At 45.1% G+C, this 22,500-nt stretch overlaps 3 protein-coding genes across 3 annotated transcripts in view; 1 reads left to right on the top strand and 2 right to left on the bottom strand.

Annotated features, from left to right (window-relative positions):
• The window catches only part of LOC126984384 (ribosome biogenesis protein WDR12 homolog), a 7,752-nt gene extending 220 nt beyond the window's left edge, over positions 1 to 7,532 (bottom strand). Inside the window, exons 1-9 of the mRNA XM_050838016.1 lie at positions 7,511 to 7,532; positions 5,409 to 5,513; positions 5,064 to 5,152; positions 4,509 to 4,722; positions 3,654 to 3,818; positions 2,812 to 2,987; positions 2,377 to 2,474; positions 1,955 to 2,207; positions 404 to 536 (exon numbers count right to left, since the gene is read on the bottom strand). Coding sequence (XP_050693973.1) covers positions 404 to 536; positions 1,955 to 2,207; positions 2,377 to 2,474; positions 2,812 to 2,987; positions 3,654 to 3,818; positions 4,509 to 4,722; positions 5,064 to 5,152; positions 5,409 to 5,470 — 1,190 coding nt within the window. The 5' untranslated portion in view covers positions 5,471 to 5,513; positions 7,511 to 7,532. The remainder of the gene's footprint in view (positions 1 to 403; positions 537 to 1,954; positions 2,208 to 2,376; positions 2,475 to 2,811; positions 2,988 to 3,653; positions 3,819 to 4,508; positions 4,723 to 5,063; positions 5,153 to 5,408; positions 5,514 to 7,510) is intronic.
• A 302-nt stretch (positions 7,533 to 7,834) lies between these two features.
• Positions 7,835 to 11,153, bottom strand: LOC126984383 (alpha-aspartyl dipeptidase-like). The gene is made up of 6 exons (XM_050838015.1): positions 10,926 to 11,153; positions 10,284 to 10,375; positions 9,684 to 9,838; positions 9,164 to 9,337; positions 8,363 to 8,505; positions 7,835 to 7,984 (listed from the first exon to the last, which is right to left on the bottom strand). Exons 1-6 carry the CDS (start codon positions 11,021 to 11,023, stop codon positions 7,927 to 7,929), a joined length of 720 nt encoding a protein of 239 aa, XP_050693972.1. The 5' UTR covers positions 11,024 to 11,153; the 3' UTR covers positions 7,835 to 7,926.
• Positions 11,154 to 12,540: 1,387 nt separating this feature from the next.
• LOC126984381 (protein HBS1-like) overlaps positions 12,541 to 22,500 on the top strand; it is a 16,402-nt gene continuing 6,442 nt past the window's right edge. Inside the window, exons 1-6 of the mRNA XM_050838014.1 lie at positions 12,541 to 12,696; positions 13,271 to 13,348; positions 14,028 to 14,134; positions 15,618 to 15,692; positions 16,103 to 16,406; positions 16,548 to 16,905. Of these exons, the coding sequence (XP_050693971.1) occupies positions 12,654 to 12,696; positions 13,271 to 13,348; positions 14,028 to 14,134; positions 15,618 to 15,692; positions 16,103 to 16,406; positions 16,548 to 16,905 (965 nt within the window). The 5' untranslated portion in view covers positions 12,541 to 12,653. The remainder of the gene's footprint in view (positions 12,697 to 13,270; positions 13,349 to 14,027; positions 14,135 to 15,617; positions 15,693 to 16,102; positions 16,407 to 16,547; positions 16,906 to 22,500) is intronic.

Genomic DNA, 22,500 nt, shown 5'->3' with positions numbered 1-22,500 from the left:
GGAAGAAAAAGGGGGGCGGGGTTTAGTTTAGAATGATATTTGGTTTTGTTTATGTATGATTTATCTTGTTTTCCTTCCTCCTCTCTCTCTCTCTCTCTCTCTCTCTCTCTTCCTTCCCTTACCTCCTCTTTCTCTCCGTCTCTCTCTCTTATCACAATCATACTAATTTTTCTATGCTTTCTCTGTCTCTCTCTCTCTCTCTCTTTCCCTCCATCTCTCCCTTCCCTTACCTCCAATTCTCTCTAACACTCTCTCTCTCTTAGCCCAATTCTTATCTTTCTCTCTCTCTCTCTCTCTCTCTCTCTCTCTATCTTTCTTAACCCAATTCTTATCTTTCTCTACTCTCTCCCTCCCTCTCTCTCTCTCTCTCCCTTCCCTCCCTCCCCCTCATTCTCTCCCTTACCTCCGGACATCCCAGACCTTAATGAGGTTGTCGTGGCCTCCAGACACAAAGAGGTTCGGCGATGTGGTGGACCAACGCACGCTGGGGACCCACTTGGTGTGTGACGTGAACTTCTGCTGCACCACGCTGCCCTCTGAGGAAGGGTAGGTTAGGTTAGGTTAGGTTAGGTTAGGTTAGGTTAGGTTAGGCTATGTTAGGTTAGGCTATGTTATGTTAGGTTAGGTTAGGTTAGGTTAGGCTATGTTAGGTTAGGTTAGGTTAGGTTAGGCTATGTTATGTTAGGTTAGGTTAGGTTAGGCTATGTTATGTTAGGTTAGGTTACTTTAGGTTATGTTATGTTAGGTTAGGTTACGTTAGGCTATGTTACGTTAGGCTATGTTACGTTAGGCTATGTTATGTTAGGTTGTTACGTTAGGCTATGTTACGTTAGGCTATGTTAGGTTAGGTTAGGTTAGGTTAGGTTAGGCTATGTTATGTTAGGTTAGGTTATGTTAGGCTATGTTACGTTAGGTTATGTTACGTTAGGCTATGTTACGTTAGGCTATGTTATGTTAGGTTAGGTTAGGTTAGGCTATGTTATGTTAGGCTATGTTACGTTAGGCTATGTTACGTTAGGCTATGTTACGTTAGGCTATGTTATGTTAGGTTACGTTACGTTAGGCTATGTTATGTTAGGTTAGGTTAGGTTAGGCTATGTTACATTAGGTTAGGTTACTTTAGGTTATGTTACGTTAGGCTATGTTACGTTAGGCTATGTTATGTTAGGTTAGGTTAGGTTTTGTTATGTTATATTAGGTTAGGTTTTATGTTACGTTTTGTTATGTCAGAGGTCTAGAGTGCAGGCAGTGGAAATGAGTTATTTGAGGAGTGCTTGTGGTGTGAGTAGAATGGACGGAATGAGTAATGAAAGTGTGCACAAGCGTTTTGGAATGTGTCACCGGTTGAAGGGAAGAAGTGAAGCGACAGACTTTAAAGTGGTTTGGCCACACGGAGCGAACGGAGGAGAGTGAGATGACCAGAAGGGTGTATGTGAGTGAGATAGAGGGAGGGAATGCTAGAGGACGACCAACAGTGAAATGGAGGGATAGGGTGCAGGAGTACATTAGGGAGAGGGGGGAAAGATCCTTGAGGAACTTTGAGCAGGCAGGGAGGGAGTGTCTGGATAGAGAAGGTTGGACGCTCTTCTGCTGTGGCCTGCCCCCAGTGGTTATGTTATGTTATGTTATGTAAGGAAAGGGAAGGGGAAGGGAAGAGAGGGAATAGGGAGGGAAGGAAAGGGAGGGGAAGGAAGGGGAGGAAAGGAAAGGGAAGGAAGAGAAGGGAAGGGAAGGGAAGGAAAGGGAAAGAAGGGATGGGAGAGGAAGGGAAGAGAAGGGAAGGAAAGGGAGGGGAAGGAAGGGGAGGAAAGGGAAGGGAAGGAAGAGAAGGGAAGGAAGGGAAGGAAAGGGAAAGGAAGGAAAAGAAGGGAAGGGAGAGGAAGGGAAGAGAAGGGAAGGAAAGGGAATGGAATGGAAGGGAAGGGAAGGGGCAGGAAGGGACCCCAATACTCACCCGTCAGCCTGGGGTCATACATCCGGATATGCCGATCAGCGCAGCCGGCCAGGAGGGTGCGAGCGAGCGGCGACCATGACACGCAGAAGAACGCGCAGTTCCCGACGACCTGACCTTTGACCCCACCCAGCTCGACGTCCCAGACCCTAAGAGTGTGATCCCAGGAAGCTGTCGCCACCTCACCTCCCCCGCCCCCAGTCCAGGCCACCCCCCCCACGCTCTCGGAATGGCCGTCGAGGGTCACTAATGGGGTCTGCGGCATGGGGAGGTGGGCGGGTGTAAGGGTAGAGAAATATTAGCATGTTAAAAAGTGGGTGTAAAGGTAGAGAAATATTACCATGTTAAAAATATGAGGGAGAAAAATATTATATGGATTTCTCTCTCTCTCTCTCTCTCTCTCTCTCTCTCTCTCTCTCTCTCACCTTCTTCCGTGGTTTTGTGGACTTCCTCCTCTTCCTCTCCTCCCCTCCTCCTCCTTCCTCTTCCTCCTCCTCCTCTCCCTCCTTCTTCTCCTGGTTTGCTGTGGAGAGAAAATAAATTAATGAATGGAGGAAGAGGAAGAGGAAGAGGAAGAAGAAGAAATGGAGGAAGAGGAAGAAGAAATGAATATAGAGGAAGGATTAAATCTCTCTCTCTCTCTCTCTCTCATTCTCATAAACACACACACACACACACACACATACACAAACACACTCTCTCTCTCTCTCTCTCTCTCTCTCTCTCTCATACACACACACACACACTCTCTCTCTCACACACACACACACACACACACACACTCTCTCTCTCTCTCACACACACACACACACACACACTCTCTCTCTCTCTCTCTCTCTCTCTCTCTCTCTCTCTCTCACCAACAGTCCATATCTTGAGCAGGTTGTCCCAGCTCCCCGTGGCAAAATACTCCTTGCGGTCGTCCACAGCCACGCACTCCACGCTCTGGGTGTGTCCATAGCACTCACTGACGCACTCCACCGAATTGGTTGCGCTCCGCCACACCCACACCACGGCGGTCTGGTCGATGGAGGTGCTATGGGGGGGGGGGGGGGAATGATGTTAATGAGGGGTAGTAATTATGGTAAGTGGTTTAATTGTGATGGAAAGTATATCATCTCTCTCTCTCTCTCTCTCTCTCTCTCTCTCTCTCTCTCTCTCTCTCTCTCTCTCTCTCTCTCTCTCTCTCTCAATCCTTCCCTCTCTCTTCTCTCCTTCCTTTCTCTCCCTTCTCTCTCTCTCCTCCACTTCCTCCTTTCTCTCTCTCTTCCTATCTCTCTCCCTCTCAATCCTTTCCTCCTCCTCTTTTCTCTCTTTCCCTCCTCCCTCTCTTCCCCACTTCCACCTCCTCCTCCTCCTCTCTCTCTCTCTCTTTCCTTCCTTCCTCTCCCTCCCCATTTTCTCTTTTACCCTTTCAATCTCTCCCCTCTCTCCTCCCTCTCTTTCCCTCCTCCTCCTCCTCCTCCAATGTATATACAAATTGCAAGTATAATAAAATGTTTCAAATATTTCAAATGTTTCCTCCCTCTCTTCCTTCCCTCTCCTCCTCCTCCTCCTTACCTCCCTCCCTCTTCCCTCTCCTCCTCCTCCTCCTTACCTCCCTCCCTCTTCCCTCTCCTCCTCCTCCTCCTTACCTCCCTCCCTCTTCCCTCTCCTCCTCCTCCTCCTTACCTCCCTCCCTCTTCCTCTTCCTCCTCCTCACCTGACAAATGACCTCAGTGGGCCCTCTGTCTGTAGCCAGCTGACCGCCTTGACCGGGGCGCGATGGGCGGGGATGGTCATGCGGTGCGCACCCTCGCCCCGCCCCCCCGCCAGCCCCGCCATGCTCCAGAGGTGTAGGGTGTTGTCGTAGCACCCCGTCAGCAGCCTGGTGGTGGTGAGCGGAGGTGAGTGGTGTTGAGTGGAGGTGAGTGATGTTGAGTGGAGGTGATTTGGTGTTGAGTGGTGGTGAGTGATATTGAGTGGAGGTGATTTGGTGTTGAGTGAGTGGAGGTGAGTGGTGTTGAGTGGAGGTGAGTGATGTTGAGTGGAGGTGATTTGGTGTTGAGTGGTGGTGAGTGATATTGAGTGGAGGTGATTTGGTGTTGAGTGAGTGGAGGTGATTGGTGTTGAGTGGAGGTGGTGATTGGTGTTGAGTGGAGGTGATTTGGTGTTGAGTGGAGGTGATTTGGTGTTGAGTGGTGGTGAGTGATGTTGAGTGGGGGTGATTTGGTGTTGAGTGAGTGGAGGTGATTGGTGTTGAGTGAGTGGAGGTGATTGGTGTTGAGTGGAGGTGGTGATTGGTGTTGAGTGGAGGTGATTTGGTGTTGAGTGGAGGTGACTGGAGTTGAGTGGAGGTGATTGGAGTTGAGTGGAGGTGAGTGGTGTTGTGGTGGTTTTGAGAGGCAGTGGGGAGTGGAAGTGAATGGTGTTGAATGGAGGTGATTTGGTGTTGAGTGGAGTTGAGTAAAAAAAAAAAATAAATAAATAAATAAATAAAAAAAAAAAAAAAAAAAGCTATATATCGGCACGACCTCAACCATCAACCCGATTCCGCCCAAACCGACCCCATACCCACCAGTCCTCCGAGGCATGAACCGCCGAGACCCAGTCATCGTGGTGGAGTGAATCCTTGGGGGTGGGCGGTGGAAGCCTCTCAAGAAACTCCACCTCAACCACTCCCTCCAATCCTCTTCCGCTCTCCTCCAGCCGCTCAGAGATCCGCCCAACCAGGAGCTGCCCCTCAATCACGAAGTCGAACCTTGGTAGATCGGCGGCAACCCTGGTGGAGCCTGTGGGGAGGAGGAGGAGGAGGAGGAGGAGGAGGAGGAGGAAGAAGGTAGGAAGAGAAAGGAAGAGAAAGAGGAGGAGGAGGAATGAACGGATATAGAATGAAAGAAGAAAGGGAAGATTGAAGAAGAGGAGGAGGAGGAGGAGGAGGAAGAGAAAGAGGAGGAGGAGGAGGAGGAGGAGGAGGAAGATAATTTAAATACACACACAATATATAGACTTATTATATGCGCACACACACACATGTAGATTTCCATACACACACACACACACACACACACACACATACATCCCCCCCTAATAATAATAATAATAATAATAATAATAATAATAATAATAATACCTTGTGTTATGAAGGCTTTAAGGAGTTCATTCAGCTTAGCGTTGTTGCTGTCCGTCGAGACCAGGACCGAGGCCCCAGACACTGCATACCTATGGGGTGGGAGGGGGGGAGGGAGGGGGGTTAGAAGTAGAAGAAGAAGAAGAGGAGGAGGAGGAGGAGGAGGAGATGATGGGTATTAATAATGATAGTTGAAAGAAGAAGAAGAAGGAGAGGAAGAAGAGGAGGAGGAGGAGGAGGAGAAGAGATAATTGTAATACTGTAATAATAATAATAATAATAATAATAATAATAATAATAATAATAATAATAATAATAATAATAATTGAATGAAGAAAGGTCACTCACTGCTCTTGCTTGGTCACGAACTTCACCAGAACACTCTCCTCGCCAGCCGCCGCAGCCGCCATTCTTCCTTGACCTTCTTCTCTCTCTTTCTAGGTCACTCACACCCTGAAAAGGTCAAACATACGATAAAGGTCAGGGAGGGTCAGGGAGAGAGAGGTGTGTATTCCTTGACCTTTTCCTCTCCCTTCCTAGGTCACTCACACCTCTGAAAAGGTCAAACACACGATAAAGGTCGGAGAGAGAGAGAGAGAGAAAGGTATGTGTATTTCTATGCCTATTGGAGGGACTTTTTTTCTCTCCTCCCTCTCTCTCTTTTCCTCCTTCCCTCCTGACCTTCATCTCTCTCCTGTGACTCCGTGGGGGCAGGATTAGTCAAGATAACGTTCTAAAGGTCAAGAAGGTCAATCGGGTGATAATGAGTGTAATTTTAGGTTGCGAGACAGTTCGCCGGCGGTCTCTGGACGGTTCGCCGAATTCTCAGCAAACCGTCCAAGGGTGAAAGATTTAAATTTGGGTTGAAGTAAAGTATCATTATTTCTACTCTACTGGCCAGAAGTTAATATATTCATCGATGGGTACAGTCATCCCTCAAATAGTACGGTTTGCAATAGTTCAGTTTCGCTTTTACGTGGATTTTCAGAGAATTTTTTTTTAGGATTTTAAAATTTCCCGACGAGCAGATTTAAAAATCCTAAAAAGTTCTTCTGTGACAATCCATATAAAACTGAAACCAAGCTATTGGAAACCATACTATTTGAGGGACGGCTGTATATGTTTTTTTTCATCACAGGAATTGTTCGTGCGTAAGGATATATAAAAAAAATGGAGATGATGATGGAGGTAATGGTGGTGACGGAGCTTGTTAGTGACGGCTGTGAGTGAGGGAGAAGGAGAGCGACCACATCCTGTATATCATGACTTAAGTGAGGAGTAAAAAGGCGTAGCTGACATATTTATGTAAAGATGAGTTATGAAAAATGAAAGAATTATAATAGTATCAGAATGATCATTAGAAAGGAGGAAGGAAGTACATATGTAAGAAAATATATTAGTAGCAGAATGAGTATGAGAAAGTAGAGAGAAAAGGAAAGTTTTGTTTAGTCGGCGCAACATCTGTGGTCATGTGCCGGAGAGAGACAGGAGGGGGAAGGAATTATGGGAGAAGGGAACAGACCCCAGGAGACGGGACACAACCCCCGATTAATACCTGTAAGTAGGAAGAAAATTGTGGATACGTAAAAAAGTCTCGTGGCCAACTAGTGGGTGATACCTTCATATTTTTTTTGTCTACGTACGGATAATTTCAGAATGATGAAAAACCAACTTATTTTTCCTGTTACCCTTGTTTTGTGTATGTGTTTTAACATGTTATAACAATTAATAAAGAACAGAAAAACCTATCTTATGCTATCATCATTCTTCCTAACAGTGCCATATGTGCTGGATGAACAAATGCGTTAATGATTTCTAAACGGTATCAGCGAACAGGCACACTGGCGAAACATCCAGCTTCCTAAATGTAGGGTTGAGTTGAGTTGTCGGTCGGGAGTCTTGCCTCTGTAACGGCACTCCCTGATGTAACTTTTTCTGGGTCTGTGGTCTTTCTCGGTCTTCCTCGGTCTGGGTCTTTGGAGTTTCTAAATTTCTTTACGTCTCCTCTTCCTTTCCTTTCTTTTCTCTTTTATACCAAAATTTATATAGCACCGTCTTTACTGTCTCCATTTCTGTGTTTTCAAAAAGAGCTCTCCCGATGGTGACCTCTTCGTCCTGGTGGTGTGGACGCGGGGATTCTGCTCCTCTCCTCGTCGTGGGCCGGGCAGTGCAAGATTAAGTGCCTCAGGTCCTCCAGCTCGTCCCCACACATGATGCAAGCCGTACTCTCGTTGTTAAATCTTTTCCTATCTCTCAGCCTCATGTTATGGGTCACGGTACAGAGGAAAAGCCACACTACCACCAGGGTCACAAAACTACCCCTAGGAACTCCTTGTGTGTATTTGGGGGACAGAAAAAATTGACCTAAGTCCAGAAAAAGTCGATAAGTAAGTAAGTATCCATAAGTATCCATAAGTATAGGTATAATGAGACCTTAAGTAAGCCTTTACCTCCCTCACGTGGCGGGTTTTGTTGTTATTGTCGCGTCTTGGTGTTGGTCTGGGATTCCGCCTTTTTAACGGCGCCCAATGCTGTGGAGTTTGACCTATTTCTAAAGGTCAAAGAAGGGGTCAGGCGGGTTCTAATGAGTGTTTCTTTGGGTCACTGTACAGAAGAAAGGTCAAACTACCACCAGGGTCAATAAACTAGCCCTGGAAATGCCCACAACGCCCACGGAATAAAGGAATGAAAGAACTATTATAATAATAATAATAATAATAATAATAATAATAATAATAATAATAATGTCAAAGGAAATTAATAAAAAGAATATATACTGGGAAATACTCTCTTTTATTAACAACAGTAGTAGTAGTAGTAGTAGTAGTAGTAGTAGTAGTAGTAGTAGTAGTAGTAGTAGTTTTTGTTATTTCAGCAGGAAGGAGAAATCGGCTCCTACTGGAAATTCCTCTGGCTGCTTCCCGCTGAAAAAAAAAGAAAAAAAAATATTAAAAGGAAAATATGACAAAAAAAGAAGAAAAATAAGAAATAGAGAGAGGAACGATTTAGTCTCTCTCTCTCTCTCTCTCTCTCTCTCTCTCTCTCTCTCTCTCTCTCTCATATTTTTCCTTCTCTCCAATTTCTCTCCCTCCTCCTCTCTCTCTCATATTTTTCCTTCTCTCCATTCTCTCTCTCTCTCTCTCTCTCTCTCTCTCTCTCTCTCTCTCTCTCTCTCTCTCTCTCTCTCTCTCTCTCTCTCTCTCTCTCTCTCTCTCTCTCTCTCTCTCTCTCTCTCTGTTTCCATCCATTATTTATCTTCCTCCTCCTCCTCCTCTTCTCTTCCTCCTCCTCCTCCTCCTCACCGTTGGAAGAGCCTGGCTGGGTGGAGTCCGAGGAGAGTCGCAGTGTCACCCTGGACCCTAAGCAAAGACCCTTCCCTTAGGCCCAGCACAGGGGGGGTGTCAGGGACCTGGTGGTACTGGGTGATCCTCTCCTCCCTCGTCTCCTGGGGGGGGGGAAGGAGGAGGAGGAGGAGGAGGAAGATAGTTGGAAATCAGATGTGGAGAGAGGAGGAGGAGGAGGAGGAGAGAGTGAGGAAGAGAAAAAGAAAGAGGAAGAAGAAGAGGTGGAGGAGGAGGAGGAGGAATGCATTAGACATATATATATTACAATTGTCTATACTACTACTACTACTACTACTACTACTATTACTACTACTACTACTACTACTACTATTACTACCATTACTTTTTTTTAATTTAATTTTATCTGTATTTCTCCTCCTTCTCCTCCTCCTCCTCTTCTTTCTCTTCCTAACCTAACTTAACCTACCCCAATCTTCCTTCTCCTCCTCTTCCTCCTCCTCCTCCTCCTCCTTCATTTCCTTCCATACCTTTCAAATTTCTTCTCTTTCCTCTTCCTAACCTAACTTAACCTAACCTCCTCCTCCTCCTCCTCCTCCTACACTCTTCCTCTTCCTCCTCCTCCTTCATTTCCTTCTCTTTCCTTTCCCTAACCTAACTTAACCTAACCTCCTCCTCCTCTTCTTCCTCCTCCTACACTCTTCCTCTTCCTCCTCCTCCTTCATTTCCTTCTCTTTCCTCTTCCTAACCTAACTTAACCTACCCTCCTCCTCCTCCTCCTCCTCCTCCTCCCTTCCTTACCCCCATGTGAGTGCCGGCAGGGTCAGCGTCAATATAATGTGGGTTGATGTTGAAGGGGACCAGTGCCAGGGCCGAGAAGGAGGGCGGGAAGACGATGGGCATGTCATTGGTGGTGTTGATGGTGGTGGTGGCGACATTGCTGCCCGCGCTGCTTCCTATGTACGGGGCGCCCTCCTGTGGTGATGAAAGGTGGTGGTGAGTGGTGGTGAGTGGTGTTGAGTGGTGATATGGTAATGATTAAGGGGTCATTACATAGTTACATACAGCCATTCAACACCCACTCAACACCACTTAATCTCAACACCAGACATGCATATCAACACCACTCAACACCACCAGTTAATGCCTTCAACACCATTCAATATCAACACCAGACAGGCATATCAACACCACCACTAACCTCACACCCATTCAACACCACCAGTTAATGCCTTCAACACCATTTAATCTCAACACCAGACATGCATATCAACACCACCTCTAGCCTCACACCCACTCAACACCACTCAACACCACCTACCTTCAACACCTTCTCCCTGATAGGCTCAATAAGGTTGTGTTCATAAAGGGCCGCCAATAGTTGGAAGGTGTTGCCGCCACCCACAAAAATGGCCTCGGCGGCTCCCACGGCGGCTATGGGGTCGGCCGCCCGGTGGAGGCTGTCACACTCATACCCTGGGGAAGAGGAGGAGGAGGAGGAGGAGGAGGAGGAGGAGGAAGAAGGAAATAGTTGGAAATCAGATATGGAAAGAGAGAAGAAGGAGGAGGAGGAGGAGGAGGAGGAGTGAGGAAGAAGAGGAGGAGGAGGAGGATATATATATGAGGAAGAAGAAGAAGAAGAAAAAAAATGGAAAGAGGTAAAGGAAGAGGAAGAAAGGGGAGGAGGAGGAGGAAGAAGAGGAGGAGGAGGAGGAGGAAGAAGGAAATAGTTGAAAATCAGATATATATGGAAAGAGAGAAGGAGGAGGAAGAGGAGGAGGAGGAGGAGGAAGAAAGAAACGGAGAGAAGGAAAGGAAGAGAAAAAAGAGGAGGAGGAGGAGGAGGAGGAGAAATCATAACAGTAACAATAATAATAATAATAATAATAATAATAATAATAATAATAATGATCACACTCACCCCATGAAGTAAATCTCTTGGCCGCCTTGTCAGCATAGGCGTCCATGTCTCTCAGGGCAAAAGGGACGAACAGCACCTTGGTCACACCCTTACTGGGGGGGGAAGGGAGGGAAGGAAGGGAGAAGAGAGGAAGGGAGAGGGAAGGAAAGGAGGGAGAAGGGGAGAAGGGGGAATGCAGGGAGAGAAAGGGAGGGAGGGAGAAGGAAGGAAGGGAGGGAAGAGAGTTGAGGAAGGAGTGAAGGGAGGGAAAAGGGAGGAGAAAATGGAGAGAAAGAAAGGAAGGGAGGGAGAAGGAAGGGAAGGAAGGGAGAAAGTTTAAGAAGGAGTGAAGGGAGGGAAAAGGGAGGAAAGGAGGGAGAAGGGAGGAAGGGAGGAGAAAAAAATGAGAAAGGAAGGAAGGGAAGGAAGGGAGAGATAAAGGGAGGAAGAGAGGAAGGAATGGAGGAAAAAGGAGAGGAAGGAATGAAGAGAGAAAGGAAGGGAGGGAAAAAGGAGGGAGAGAGGGACAGAAGGGAGGGAAAAGGGAGAGAAAATTTTAAAATACGAAGAGGAATATAATATCACATTGAATATAAGAAACACAACTCATCCTCCTCTTCCTCTTCTTCCTCCTCCTCTTCTTCCTCCTCCTCCTCCTCTCACCTCTTCAGAAATTCCTTAATGTAGGTTGACGCCCACTCCAAATACCCGCTGCCATGGACGGTCGAATTAGACAGGAGGAGGACGTTGCGAGCTGCCATTTCTCTCTCTGGTGTTGAAAAGTGGTGTTGAGAAGTGGTGTTGAGGTGGTGGTGTTGAGGACGTGGTGATAAGGGAGATGACGGGTAACTTTCGGGGGTTTGGTCTTGTTCCTGATCTTGATGTCACAGGGGAAAGTGCAGCGGTGGAGTGTTTCTTTGTTTGCGTTTTTTTATCGGGTTCCCTCCTCTCATGTTAACTTCCTCTCCTGTATCTATTTCTGCCTATGTACCAGCCGCTATCTACCTCTTATCACCATTTTCTCTATTATTATTTTTATTTCATCAACGGTAAACGGTATTTCCCTCTTCTTAAAGCCTCAATTCACGCCTGTATATATAGCGTAGTGCCCCCTGAAAACCCGCTTAGTGGACGACCATAACTAACATATTTCTTCTATTTCTAGCAAATTAAACGTTTCCAGAGGCCTATTAAACGTTCGAAAGCTTACTTACAACATAGTATAGAAGGAAGACAAGCGGTATTAGCCTCTAGATTCGCTAATTAGCCTTAAAATACAAGAAAATGAGGCACAGTTAGTTAGACTTATTTCCTCCATTTCCAGAGGTATTTAAACGTTTCAAGAGGCTTAATAAACGTTCGAAAGCTTACTTAAAAGTATTTACTGTATTTTTAGAAGAAGGAAGAAAAGGGATTTATTTGAAGAAGAAAGAGGAGGGATTTATTAGAAGAAGGGGGAGGAGGGATTATAGGGAGGTGGAAGAAGGAGGAGGAGGGATGTATTAGAAGAAGGAAGGATTTATCAGAAAAAGAGGGATTTATCAGAAGAAAAACGAGGGATTTATCGGAAGAAAGAATTCATTAGGAAAAGGAGGAGGAGGAGGGATTTACGAGAGGAATAAGAAGGAGGGATTTATAAGAAGAAGAAGGAAGGATTTATCAGAAAAAGAGGGATTTATCAGAAGAAAAACGAGGGATTTATCGGAAGAAAGAATTTAAGGAAAAGGTGGAGGAGGAGGGATTTACGAGAGGAATAAGAAGGAGGGATTTATAATAATAAGAAGGAAGGATTTATCAGAAAAAGAGGGATTTATCAGAAGAAAAACGACGGATTTATCGGAAGAAAGAATTCATTAGGAAAAGGAGGAGGAGGAGGGATTTACGAGAGGAATAAGAAGGAGGGATTTATAATAATAAGAAGGAAGGATTTATCAGAAAAAGAGGAATTTATCAGAAGAAAAACGAGGGATTTATCGGAAGAAAGAATTTAAGGAAAAGGTGGAGGAGGAGGGATTTGCGAGAGGAATAGAAAGGAGGGATTTATTAGAGGAGGAAAAAGAGGGATTTATTAGAATAAGCCACAGGGATTAATGAAAAAATGGATTTGTTTTGGAAGACCCTGGCGAGTGGTCGAAGAGATGCTGTGACCTTGGCTTCGAATACAGACTTTCCCCTATTTATTCATTTATGAGACAGCACAACGATATAAGAAAAAAAAATATATAAAATAAAAAACAAAGAAATAAGAGAGAGAGAAGAAGGAGAAATAAGAAAGGAAGAGGAGGAGGAAAAAAAAACTTAAGTCACGCCCGATGATTGAGACACGAGACAACATGGCGACGAGCAGCTGAATAGTCAAATTGCATCATATTTTTAACGTTTTCCGGCAAGATGTCGCGGCACAGGGACGTGAGGAACCTGGACTACGACGAGGGTGAGATGACACGTCCATGGCGAGGCTTAGGGCGCTGTGTTACCTCTTAAATTATGAAATATGGCGGACATGTGTTTGGCTCCGTGTGTCAGGTCCTGTCTGCCCAATATTGTACGGTTCGGGTTTTCATTCATTTCTATCTTTTTTTCTTTCTTTCTTTCTTTCTTCTCTCTCTCTCTCTCTCTCTCTGTTCGTAGTCTTTCCTCACCGCCTTCTCTCTCTCTCTCTCTCTCTCTCTTCGTTCCTAGTCTTTCCTCCCCGCCTTCTCTCTCTCTCTCTCTCTCTCTCTTCGTTCCTAGTCTTTCCTCCCCGCCTTCTCTCTCTCTCTCTCTCTCTCTCTCTCTCTCTCTCTCTCTCTCTCTCTCTCTGTTCGTTCCTAGTCTTTCCTCCCCGCCTTCTCTTTCCTCTCTCTCTCTCTCTCTCTCTCTCTCTCTCTGAAATAATAAGATAAGCAGTAAAACATCATAAAACAATAAATTACTAAGCAGAAAACACTAAAATAAAAAAAAAAATAAAAAAAAAAAATTACAACCGTCACCTCTCTCTCTCTCTCTCTCTCTCTCCCTCCCTGCAGAATATGACGAGGCCTGCGACGACAATGTTTACGGACACTCGGTTGACGACAGCGAGTATGGGGTGTCTCCGGGCATGGGTGGGTGTCTGTTCATTTATATTTTAACCTCTTATAGAGCTGCTGTTTCCTTAAGACACAGATATATGACTCTCTCTACCCCCATTGTAGTTTAATGTGTTTGTCCCTCGTGATCTATTTAAACGTTGATATATCATAAGTTCTCTCTCTGTGGCTGTGAGACATGGATGCTAAATGGGGGCTTGGAGAGGCGGATTGATGCCCTTGGTAATAAATGCCTACGCAGAGTCCTTGGGTATCGCTGGAGTGACTATGTGTCAAATCGGCGACTACTTCGTGAGATCGATTTCACATATATTACCTGCATAGTCCGTCAACGCCAACTCCGGCTATACGGGCACGTGGCATGCTGCCCAAAAATTGACCCTCAGACTTGGTGTCATAGGGTGGGTGAGGCAACGCACCCTCCAGTGTATGCCCCCACTGGCTAAGGGCCGTATTTTAAGACACCATCGCTTCTCACATCAACTATTTCTGAAGGTCAAAGAGGGGATCAATCTGGTTTTCAAGAGTGTTTTTTAAGGTTCATGGCACAGAAGAAGGGTCACACTACCACCAGGGTCATAAAACTACCCCTGGAAAGGCCTACAGCTCCTATGAAAGCCATGTCAAATATGTGAACTTGGGCGACGAAATGTTTTAAAATGCGACCCTTAATGATTGATCTCTCTCCCCTCAGAGCAATACCTGTACAGCCGGAGCCGGGAGAACGCTCACGGCTTCGGACTTTACTTCTCTACCTCGGATGACATCAAAGAGGAGGAGGAGACCATGGACGGGACCAAGGTGTGTGTGTGTGTGTGTGTGTGTGTTGGTGATGATAATGATAGTGGTTTTAAAATATCGCAAAAACTTCGTAAGCAATATTTAAAAGCTTTCATATATAGTGGTTTTTAAGTATCATTAACACATCGTAAGCAATATTTAAAAGCTGTCATATATAGTGTTTTTTAAGTATAGTAAACACATCATAAGGAATATTTAAAAGCTTTCATATATAGTGGTTTTTAAGTATCATTAACACATCGTAAGCAATATTTAAAAGCTGTCATATATAGTGGTTTTAAAATATCGTAAAAACATCATAAGCCATATTTAAAAGCTGTAACATGTAGTGGTTTTAAAATATCATAAAGACCTCGTAAGCAATATTTAATAGCTGTCATATATAGTGGTTTTAAAATATCATAAAGACCTCGTAAGCAATATTTAAAAGCTGTCATATATAGTGGTTTTAAAATATCATAAAGACCTCGTAAGCAATATTTAAAAGCTGTCATATATAGTGGTTTTAAAATATCATAAAGACCTCGTAAGCAATATTTAAAAGCTGTCATATATAGTGGTTTTAAAATATCATAAAGACCTCGTAAGCAATATTTAAAAGCTGTCATATATAGTGGTTTTAAAATATCATAAAAACCTCGTAAGCAACATTTAAAAGCTGTATCATAAGGTAAGATATAATGAAACAGAGTGAATATTAATAAAGAATAGTGAAGTATATAATGAAACAGAGTAGAAAATAATGCTTGATAATGATGATAATGATAGTGGTTTTAAAATATCATAAAAACATCATGAGCCTTATTTAAAAGCTGTAACATAAGGCAAAATACAATGAAACAGATTAAAAAGTAATAAAAAAGTATTAAAGTATATAATGAAACTGTAAAAAAAAAATGTTTGATAATGATAATAATAATAGTGCTTTAAAAATATCATAAAAACATCGAAAATTAAATTGAATGGTGTGGGGGGAGGGGGGGGGGGTTGGTGTATGGGTGGGTGGGTGGGGGGGGGAGGGGGGTCATAGATCTTAATAAATCATAATAAATTGTTAAAATGATTAAATATAACATGTGTGGGGGGTCATAGATCATAATAAATCATAAATCATAATAAATTGTTAAAATGATTAAATATAACGTGTGTGTGTGTGTGGGGGGGGGGTCATAGATCTTAATAAATCATAATAAATTGTTAAAATGATTAAATATAACATGTATGTGTGTGTGTGGGGGGGGGGGGTCATAGATCATAATAAATCATACTAAATTGTTAAAATGATTAAATATAACATGTGTGTGGGGGGGGGGGGGTCATAGATCATAATAAATCATACTAAATTGTTAAAATGATTAAATATAACATGTGTGTGTGTGTGTGGGGGGGGGGGGGTCATAGATCATAATAAATCATAATAAATCAGTTTAAAAAAAAAAGAAATATAACCTAACTTGACATGCTACAACGCACTCTCTTTCAGCCGCCAGGGGAGGACCGCAGCCGCCATGACTCCGCCTCGAGCTATGAGAAGCCGCCACTCTCCCCGGAGGACGAGGTGGGTGTGTTGGTCGTCCCTGAATATATTTTATTTTATTTTTATTTTTTATTTTTTGTTGTTTCCTTATTTCTCTTTTTCTCCTCTGATTATTTCTCTTCTTCCTCTTCTTCTCTCTCTCTTTCCTTCTTCTCCCTTCAACATTTTCTTTTCTCTTTCCTCTTCTTCTTCTTCTTCTTCTCCCTTCCTTCCTTCCTTACCAACCTCATCCTCCTTCCTTCCCTTCCCTTCCTTCCTTCCTTCCTTCCTTCCTTCCTTACTAACCTCCTCCTCCTCCTCCTCCTCTCTCCCATATCTCAAAAAACACCACCACTACTACTACCACCACCACCACTACTACTACTACTACTACTACTACTACTACTACTACTACTACTACTACTACTATTTCTCCCCCCCCCCCCCCATAGGTACGTCTGGCCTCTGTACTGGACGAGCTCCGTAACATCCTCGGAGACAAATACAGTGAAGGGGAGCTCACCCAAACCGTCCTGGTCCACAACTTCCACCTGGAGTCCGCCCTAAACGCCCTCTTGAATCGTTCCGCCTCCGCAGCCTCCGCCTCCCCCGCCTCTCCGCTCTCCTCCGCCCCTCCTGTCTTCCCCTCCGTGCGCTCCTCCTCCTCCTCCTCCTCCACCTCGGCCATTCCAATGAGTTCTTCCAAGGTGTCGTCAGATCCTTTGCCACAGAGGGAGAAGAGGAACAGGAACAGAGGTGAGAGAGAGAGAGAGAGAGAGAGAGAGAGAGAGAGAGAGATAAAAAAAACTCATAAAAAAATATTAAAACAAAACAATACAAACAAATATTTTACCTAGGCCTACATGATTTTGACTGACCCACCCCCTCCCTCCCTAGGTCCCCCCACCCCCCCAACCGAGGGCATCCAGCAGCTCACCCTGACCCACAACCACGGGCCGCCACGCACCCCTTCAGCCGCCGCTCCGCCCCCACCAGCCGCCGCCGCAGCCGCCACTCCCCGCGCCCCGCCGGTGGTCGTCAGCCGGGGCGCGTCGGTGACCCCAAAGGTGGTCCGGGGCTTTGAGGTGACAGACGGCATGGCGGTCACCCCGGATGGCAGCCAGTTAGCCGCCACCGCCGATCTGGAGCCGAACAGTAAGAGGAGTCGTTCCAGTACCCCAGTCCAGGCCGCCGGGAACGGAGCAGGAGCAGCCGCCACCGCCACGCCCAACGCTGCCGCCAAGGCCCCGACCAAGTGAGAGAGAGAGAGAGAGAGAGAGAGAGAGAGAGAGAGAAAGGAAGGAAGGAAGGAAGAAAACAAAAAGAGGAGGAAGAGGAGGGGAGCAAAGAGGGAGAGAAGGAGGGAAGAGAGAGAGAGAGAGAGAGAGAGAGAGAGAGAGAGAGAGAGAGAGAGAGAGAGAGAGAGAGAGAGAAAATAGAATAATTGTTTTGTCTTTATATGATACACACACATATGAACACACACACAAGAACAACAGCCACACACACACACACACACACACACACACACACACACACACACACACACACACACACACACATTCTAGCCTTCCTTCCTTCCTTCCTTCCTTCCTTCCTTCCTTCTCCTTCCTTTGGGTTTGGTTAGGTTAGAGAGAGAGAGAGAGAGAGAGAGAGAGAGAGAGAGAGAGAGAGAGAGAGATTTACATAGATTTACATAGAAAATCAGACCACACAGACCCCATGGTCCAGACTTGGTGGTCTGTCCTTAAACCTAAGTGATTTTACATTAATCAGAAGACTCCAAAACGTTGCATTTCTACTCTAGTTGATATTAAGTTGAAGGAAGTGACGGTCGAGCTTATTTTTGAAGGAGTCAATCGTGTTACACTGGACCACTGACGGTGGAAGCTTATTCCATTCTCGCACTACAACGTTGGTGAAGAAAAATTTGGTGCAGTCTGAATTTACTTGTCTACATCTGAGTTTTACGCCATTGTTCCTCGTACGCAAGGTGTCATCTATCATAAACAATGTTGATCTGTCTACATTCGTGAAACCATTAAGTATTTTAAAACATTCGATCAGTTTTCCTCGGAGGCGACGCTTCTCAAGAGAGAACATGTTAAGGGTAGAAAGCCTTTCTTCGTAGGATTTGTTGCGCAAGGAAGGGATCATTTTCGTTCACGCTGAACACCTTCTAATTTAGCAATATCCTTTGCATGGTGGGGAGACCAAAACTGTACCGCATATTCCAAGTGGGGTCTGACTAAACTGTTGTAGAGCGGAGTATTACATCTTTATTCTTGAATACAAAGTTTTTTAATGAAGCCCAACATTCTGTTCGCTTTATTTGCTGCATCGATGCATTGCTGTGAGAATTTGAGGCTTGACGCGATTTTGACCCCCAAGTCTTTGACGATTGAACGCTTTGAGTTTAACGCCAAGATTTCGTATTCGAACTTCTTATTCCTCGCTCCAACTTGAAGGACCTGGCACTTGTCTACGTTAAAGGGCATCTCCCATCTATCCCACTGTTGAAATTTTGTGCAAATCCTCTTGGAGGCTTTGCCTGTCTTCGCCAGTGAGAACCGAGTTGCCAATCTTTGTGTCGTCTGCAAATTTACTAATGCGGTTATTGAGTCCAACATCCACGTCGTTGATGTAAATAATGAAGAGCACTGGGCCAAGGAACGAGCCCTGAGGGACGCCACTAGTGACAGGCGCCCACTCTGAGTTAAATCCGTCGATCACTACTCTTTGTTGTCTGTTGCTCAACCAATTCGCGATCCATTGGTTTACTTGACCGTCAATACCTATTTGCTTTAATTTGTAAAGTAATTTATGATGCGGACTTTATCAAACGCTTGAAATCAAGATAGACTACGCCCAGTGATTTGGTTACGCCATAAACAGTGAAGAGGTCGTTATAAAGGTTAATAGGTTCGATAGGCAGGATCTTTTGTTTCGAAGCCATGTTGTGAGTCCCCAATCAATGAGTGGCTTTCAAGGTAATTCACAATTTTGTCTCTAATTATGCCCTCAAGTAGCTTACCTACAACCGAAGTTAGACTAATGGGCCTGTAATTACCTGGTACTTTTTTGTCTCCTTTCTTGAAAATCGGTGTCACGTTAGCCTTTTTCCAATCTGAAGGGACGATGCCTTGTCGCAAGGACATATTGAATACGGTTGTGAGGGAGGAGAGTATTTCGCTCTTTGTTTCTTTCAGCAGAGTTGGATATACTTTGTCAGGTCCAGGACTTTTATTTGTTTTAAGTGAATGGAGAGCTTTAAGGACTTCATCGGTTGTTATTTCAAAATTAGGCAATGCATGCTCGAGATTTACAATAGTACTGGTGTTGGTGGTAGCGAGAGGAAGACTGTTAGTATTAAACACCGAGGAAAAGTAATTGTTTAAGAGGTTTGCAATGTGTTGGCTGTCAGTCACTAGTGCACCGTCGCTGTTTGTTAAAGGTCCAATACCACTTTTGATCGCCTTTCTGTTGTTTATGTAACTGAAGAAAGATTTCGGATTATTTTTACAGTTGGCTGCAATATTTTCTTCAGATTCACGCTTTGCCTGACCTACTAGTCTTTTACTCGTCAGCCTGGCATCATTATAAAGTCTAATGTTTTCGGGCGTGCTTTGTTCTTTCTTTAACCTGTAAAACAATTTTCTCTCATTGACTGATTGTTTAATTTCGCTATTAAACCACGGTGGGCTTTATTAGTGTTAATTCGCTTCGCACAAGGGGACGAATGTGTTCTGCTGAGTGAGTAAGTGATTTTAAGGCTTAGCCAGGCTTCCTCACGCTGCCGCCATCTGATAGTTGTATTTCTGTTAGTTTTTGTCGGATTTCTACGGTTAGCTCTTTGAAATTGGGCACCTTTACTTTATTTTCAGTCACTGATGATTGAGCTTTAATGTCGACGCGCACTAATTTATGATCGCAAGAACCGAGGTGTTCTCCTACCGTGACACTACTGACTAGGTTATCTTGGGTTGTTATAACAAGGTCGAGTATATTATTTTGTCGAGTTGGCTCAGAAACCATTTGGCTTAGATAATTTTCTTCTAGAAATTGATCATTCTATGTGACTCGCCTTCTGTACCTGACAGTGTCGCCTAGTCGATATGGGGAGGTTAAAGTCTCCTAATATCAGTGAGTCGCTGTTATTAAGTGACTGCCTTAAGACGCTGTACATTTCAAGGTCGCCATCGAGTGATTGCCCGGGAGGTCTGTAGGTGACAGATATATTTGTTGACTTTGCAATGTTTACTCAGACGCACAAATGTTCAACGTTACTGTTTCCCGGTGTTTTGTCAGTGGGTTGCAAATAGCTTTTGACATAAAGGGCGACGCCACCGCCTCTACGGTTTACACGATCTTTGTTGAAGAGTCTGTAGCCATCTATGTTGTATTCGGAACTTAAATCAATATTTGTGGTGTCGATAAATGTTTCGTTATAGCAATTATGTCAAAATTTTCTGTTAAAGCAAGACATCTCAGTTCATCAAATTTGTTTCTTAGGCTACGCGCATTGAAACTAAGGATTTTAAGTTATCTAGAGGCTTGGTAATAGAGGTGGTGGTACTTATGGATCACGGTTACGGGTTTGTTGTGATGCACGGCGCCTATTTACACGGGCGGGGTGGAGGGACGTGGCCGTGACTCGTTTTTGTTCGGATGACACGCACTGCTTCGTTGAGGAGCCTTCCGAGTCTGGCTGCCCGATGGGAGAAAGGTGCAATCCGTCCCTGTGAAAGAGTTCATTTTGTCCATAGAAATTGTCCCATGCGTTTAGGAACTCCACGCCAAGCTCCCTACAAAGAGTCTGTAAGCGTTGTTTAGGCTGAAGGCCTTACTGAAAAGTCGCCTCCGCCCAAGTCCGTGGTAGAACTCCTGAAATCAAAATGTTAGGGATTTAGTCTTATACTGCTGGATGAGCCACGGTACTTCTCCAGGAGTTCCTCAGACCGGTCGTGGTGACGCTGCTCGTACCTGTGTGAATAACAAACAGTGAATCATTAGTAGCCTGGGGAGATCTCCTCAAGAGCAGCAGTTATGTCGCCGATCCCAGCACCAGGATAGCAATAGTTCCGCCTTCGACGAGGAACTCTGCCGCAGAACTCAACGACCTGCTGGCTAGTCAGGGAGTCACCCACCAGGAAGGTGCTCTCCTGCTCGTCCTCCTCCTCCAGAATGGCAAACCTGTTGAAGCAATGAACAGGATAAATCGCTTGTCTGGCTGGCTTGGCTCCTCCATTCACGACGGTGAAGCCATCATGGTCGGTGCCACTAGCATCCTCCCGTTGCGTGGTGTTGTCTGCTGGTGTCGACGGTACCGCTGAGGGCAAGGGGGCGGTTGGAGAAGGGTTTGGCACCACAGCAACGTTAGCCTGGATGAATTCCTGCAAGGAGGCAACAGTGCGAGAAAGCTCTATTATTTTATTCTGACCTGCTTCCATCTTCTCTTCTTGCTCCTGCAGTCTTGTCTCGAGATGCTGCCTGGTGAGAGAAAGCTCTATTATTTTATTCTGGCCTTCTTCTATCTTCTCTTCCTGCTCCTGCAGTCTTGTCTCGAGATGCTGCCTGGACAGACACAGTCGGCAGACAGCAGAACGCCCTGTAAAAAAGTGAGCTGAGAAGCTACCGTTACAAGTACTGCACTTCTTAGGCGCCATCTTAGCTGAAATGAAAGAGATAAAACACAGAGTGAAGGGGATTAGGAAAGGGGTGAGGTGTGAGAGGTAGTTTAGTAATGGAGGAAAAGGAGAGAGGAGGAGTAGGAAGGGATGTGAGGTGAGTAAAGAGGGGAAAGAGAGGTGTGAGATCAAGGAGGGTTAGGAAATAGGTGAGGTGAGAGAGGAGGAGGAAGGGATGTGAGGTGAGTAAAGAAGGGGAAAGGGAGGTGGAGGAGGTGTGTGAGATCAAGGAGGGTTAGGAAATAGGTGAGGGGAGAGAGGAGGAGTAGGAAGAGATGTGAGGTGAGTAAAGATGGGGAAAGAGTGGAGGTGAGTGAGGTGTGTGAGATCAAGGAGGGTTAGGAAATAGGTGAGGTGGGAGAGAGGAGGAGAGGAAGGATGTGAGGTAAGTAAAGAGGGGAAAGGGAGGCGGTGAGTGAGGTGTGTGAGATCAAGGAGGGTTAGGAAATAGGTGAGATGAGTGAGAGGGAGTTTGGGAAAGGAGGTAAGTGGGAGAGAGAGGAGTAGGAAGGGATGTGAGGTGAGGAGGTGTGAGAACAAGAAAGGTTAAGAAAGAGGCGAGGTAAGGTGGGTGAAAGGATGGGTAAATAGGATGTGAGGTAAGGTGAGGGAGGGGAAGGGCTTAGAAATATGTGGAGGTGAGGGAGGAGTAGAAGGGCTAATCCTCTAGGGGATGAGGAGGAGCAAAGGGATGTGAGGTGAGCGAGGGTGGGGGGGCTTAGGTGAGGTGAGGGAAAGGGGTGTAGGAAGTGTTAATCCTCTAGGGATTTAAAGAGGGTGTAATGAGGAGGAGCAGATTGAACTCAGGGAATTGAAAGGTGGGTTGTCGACACACCCAAATCACGCGGAGACACTGGGAACACAAAGTCACCTCGACACACGAAACACTCAGAAACCCAAGCACAAGCACGACTAAACACCCTCAAGTCACTTAAAAATACCGAGTACAACAGCACACTCAAAACACTCTGAAACCCACGAGAGCACTATAAACATCCAAATCACACGTAAAAGCACTGGAAACACAACACACTCAAACGCAGAACACTGAAACAGCCAATTCACACGCAAAACACCGAAACAAACAGCACACTCAAAACGCCTGAAACCCACGCAGTACACTTAGAAGCAGCCAAATCACACGCAAAACACCGGAAACACAA

This window comes from Eriocheir sinensis, chromosome 57, assembly GCF_024679095.1.
Source record: "Eriocheir sinensis breed Jianghai 21 chromosome 57, ASM2467909v1, whole genome shotgun sequence".
In the NCBI taxonomy this organism is placed as follows: Eukaryota; Metazoa; Arthropoda; class Malacostraca; order Decapoda; family Varunidae; genus Eriocheir; species Eriocheir sinensis.
Note: the sequence above shows the minus strand (reverse complement) of the source record. Positions and strands in the feature narration are given on the sequence as shown.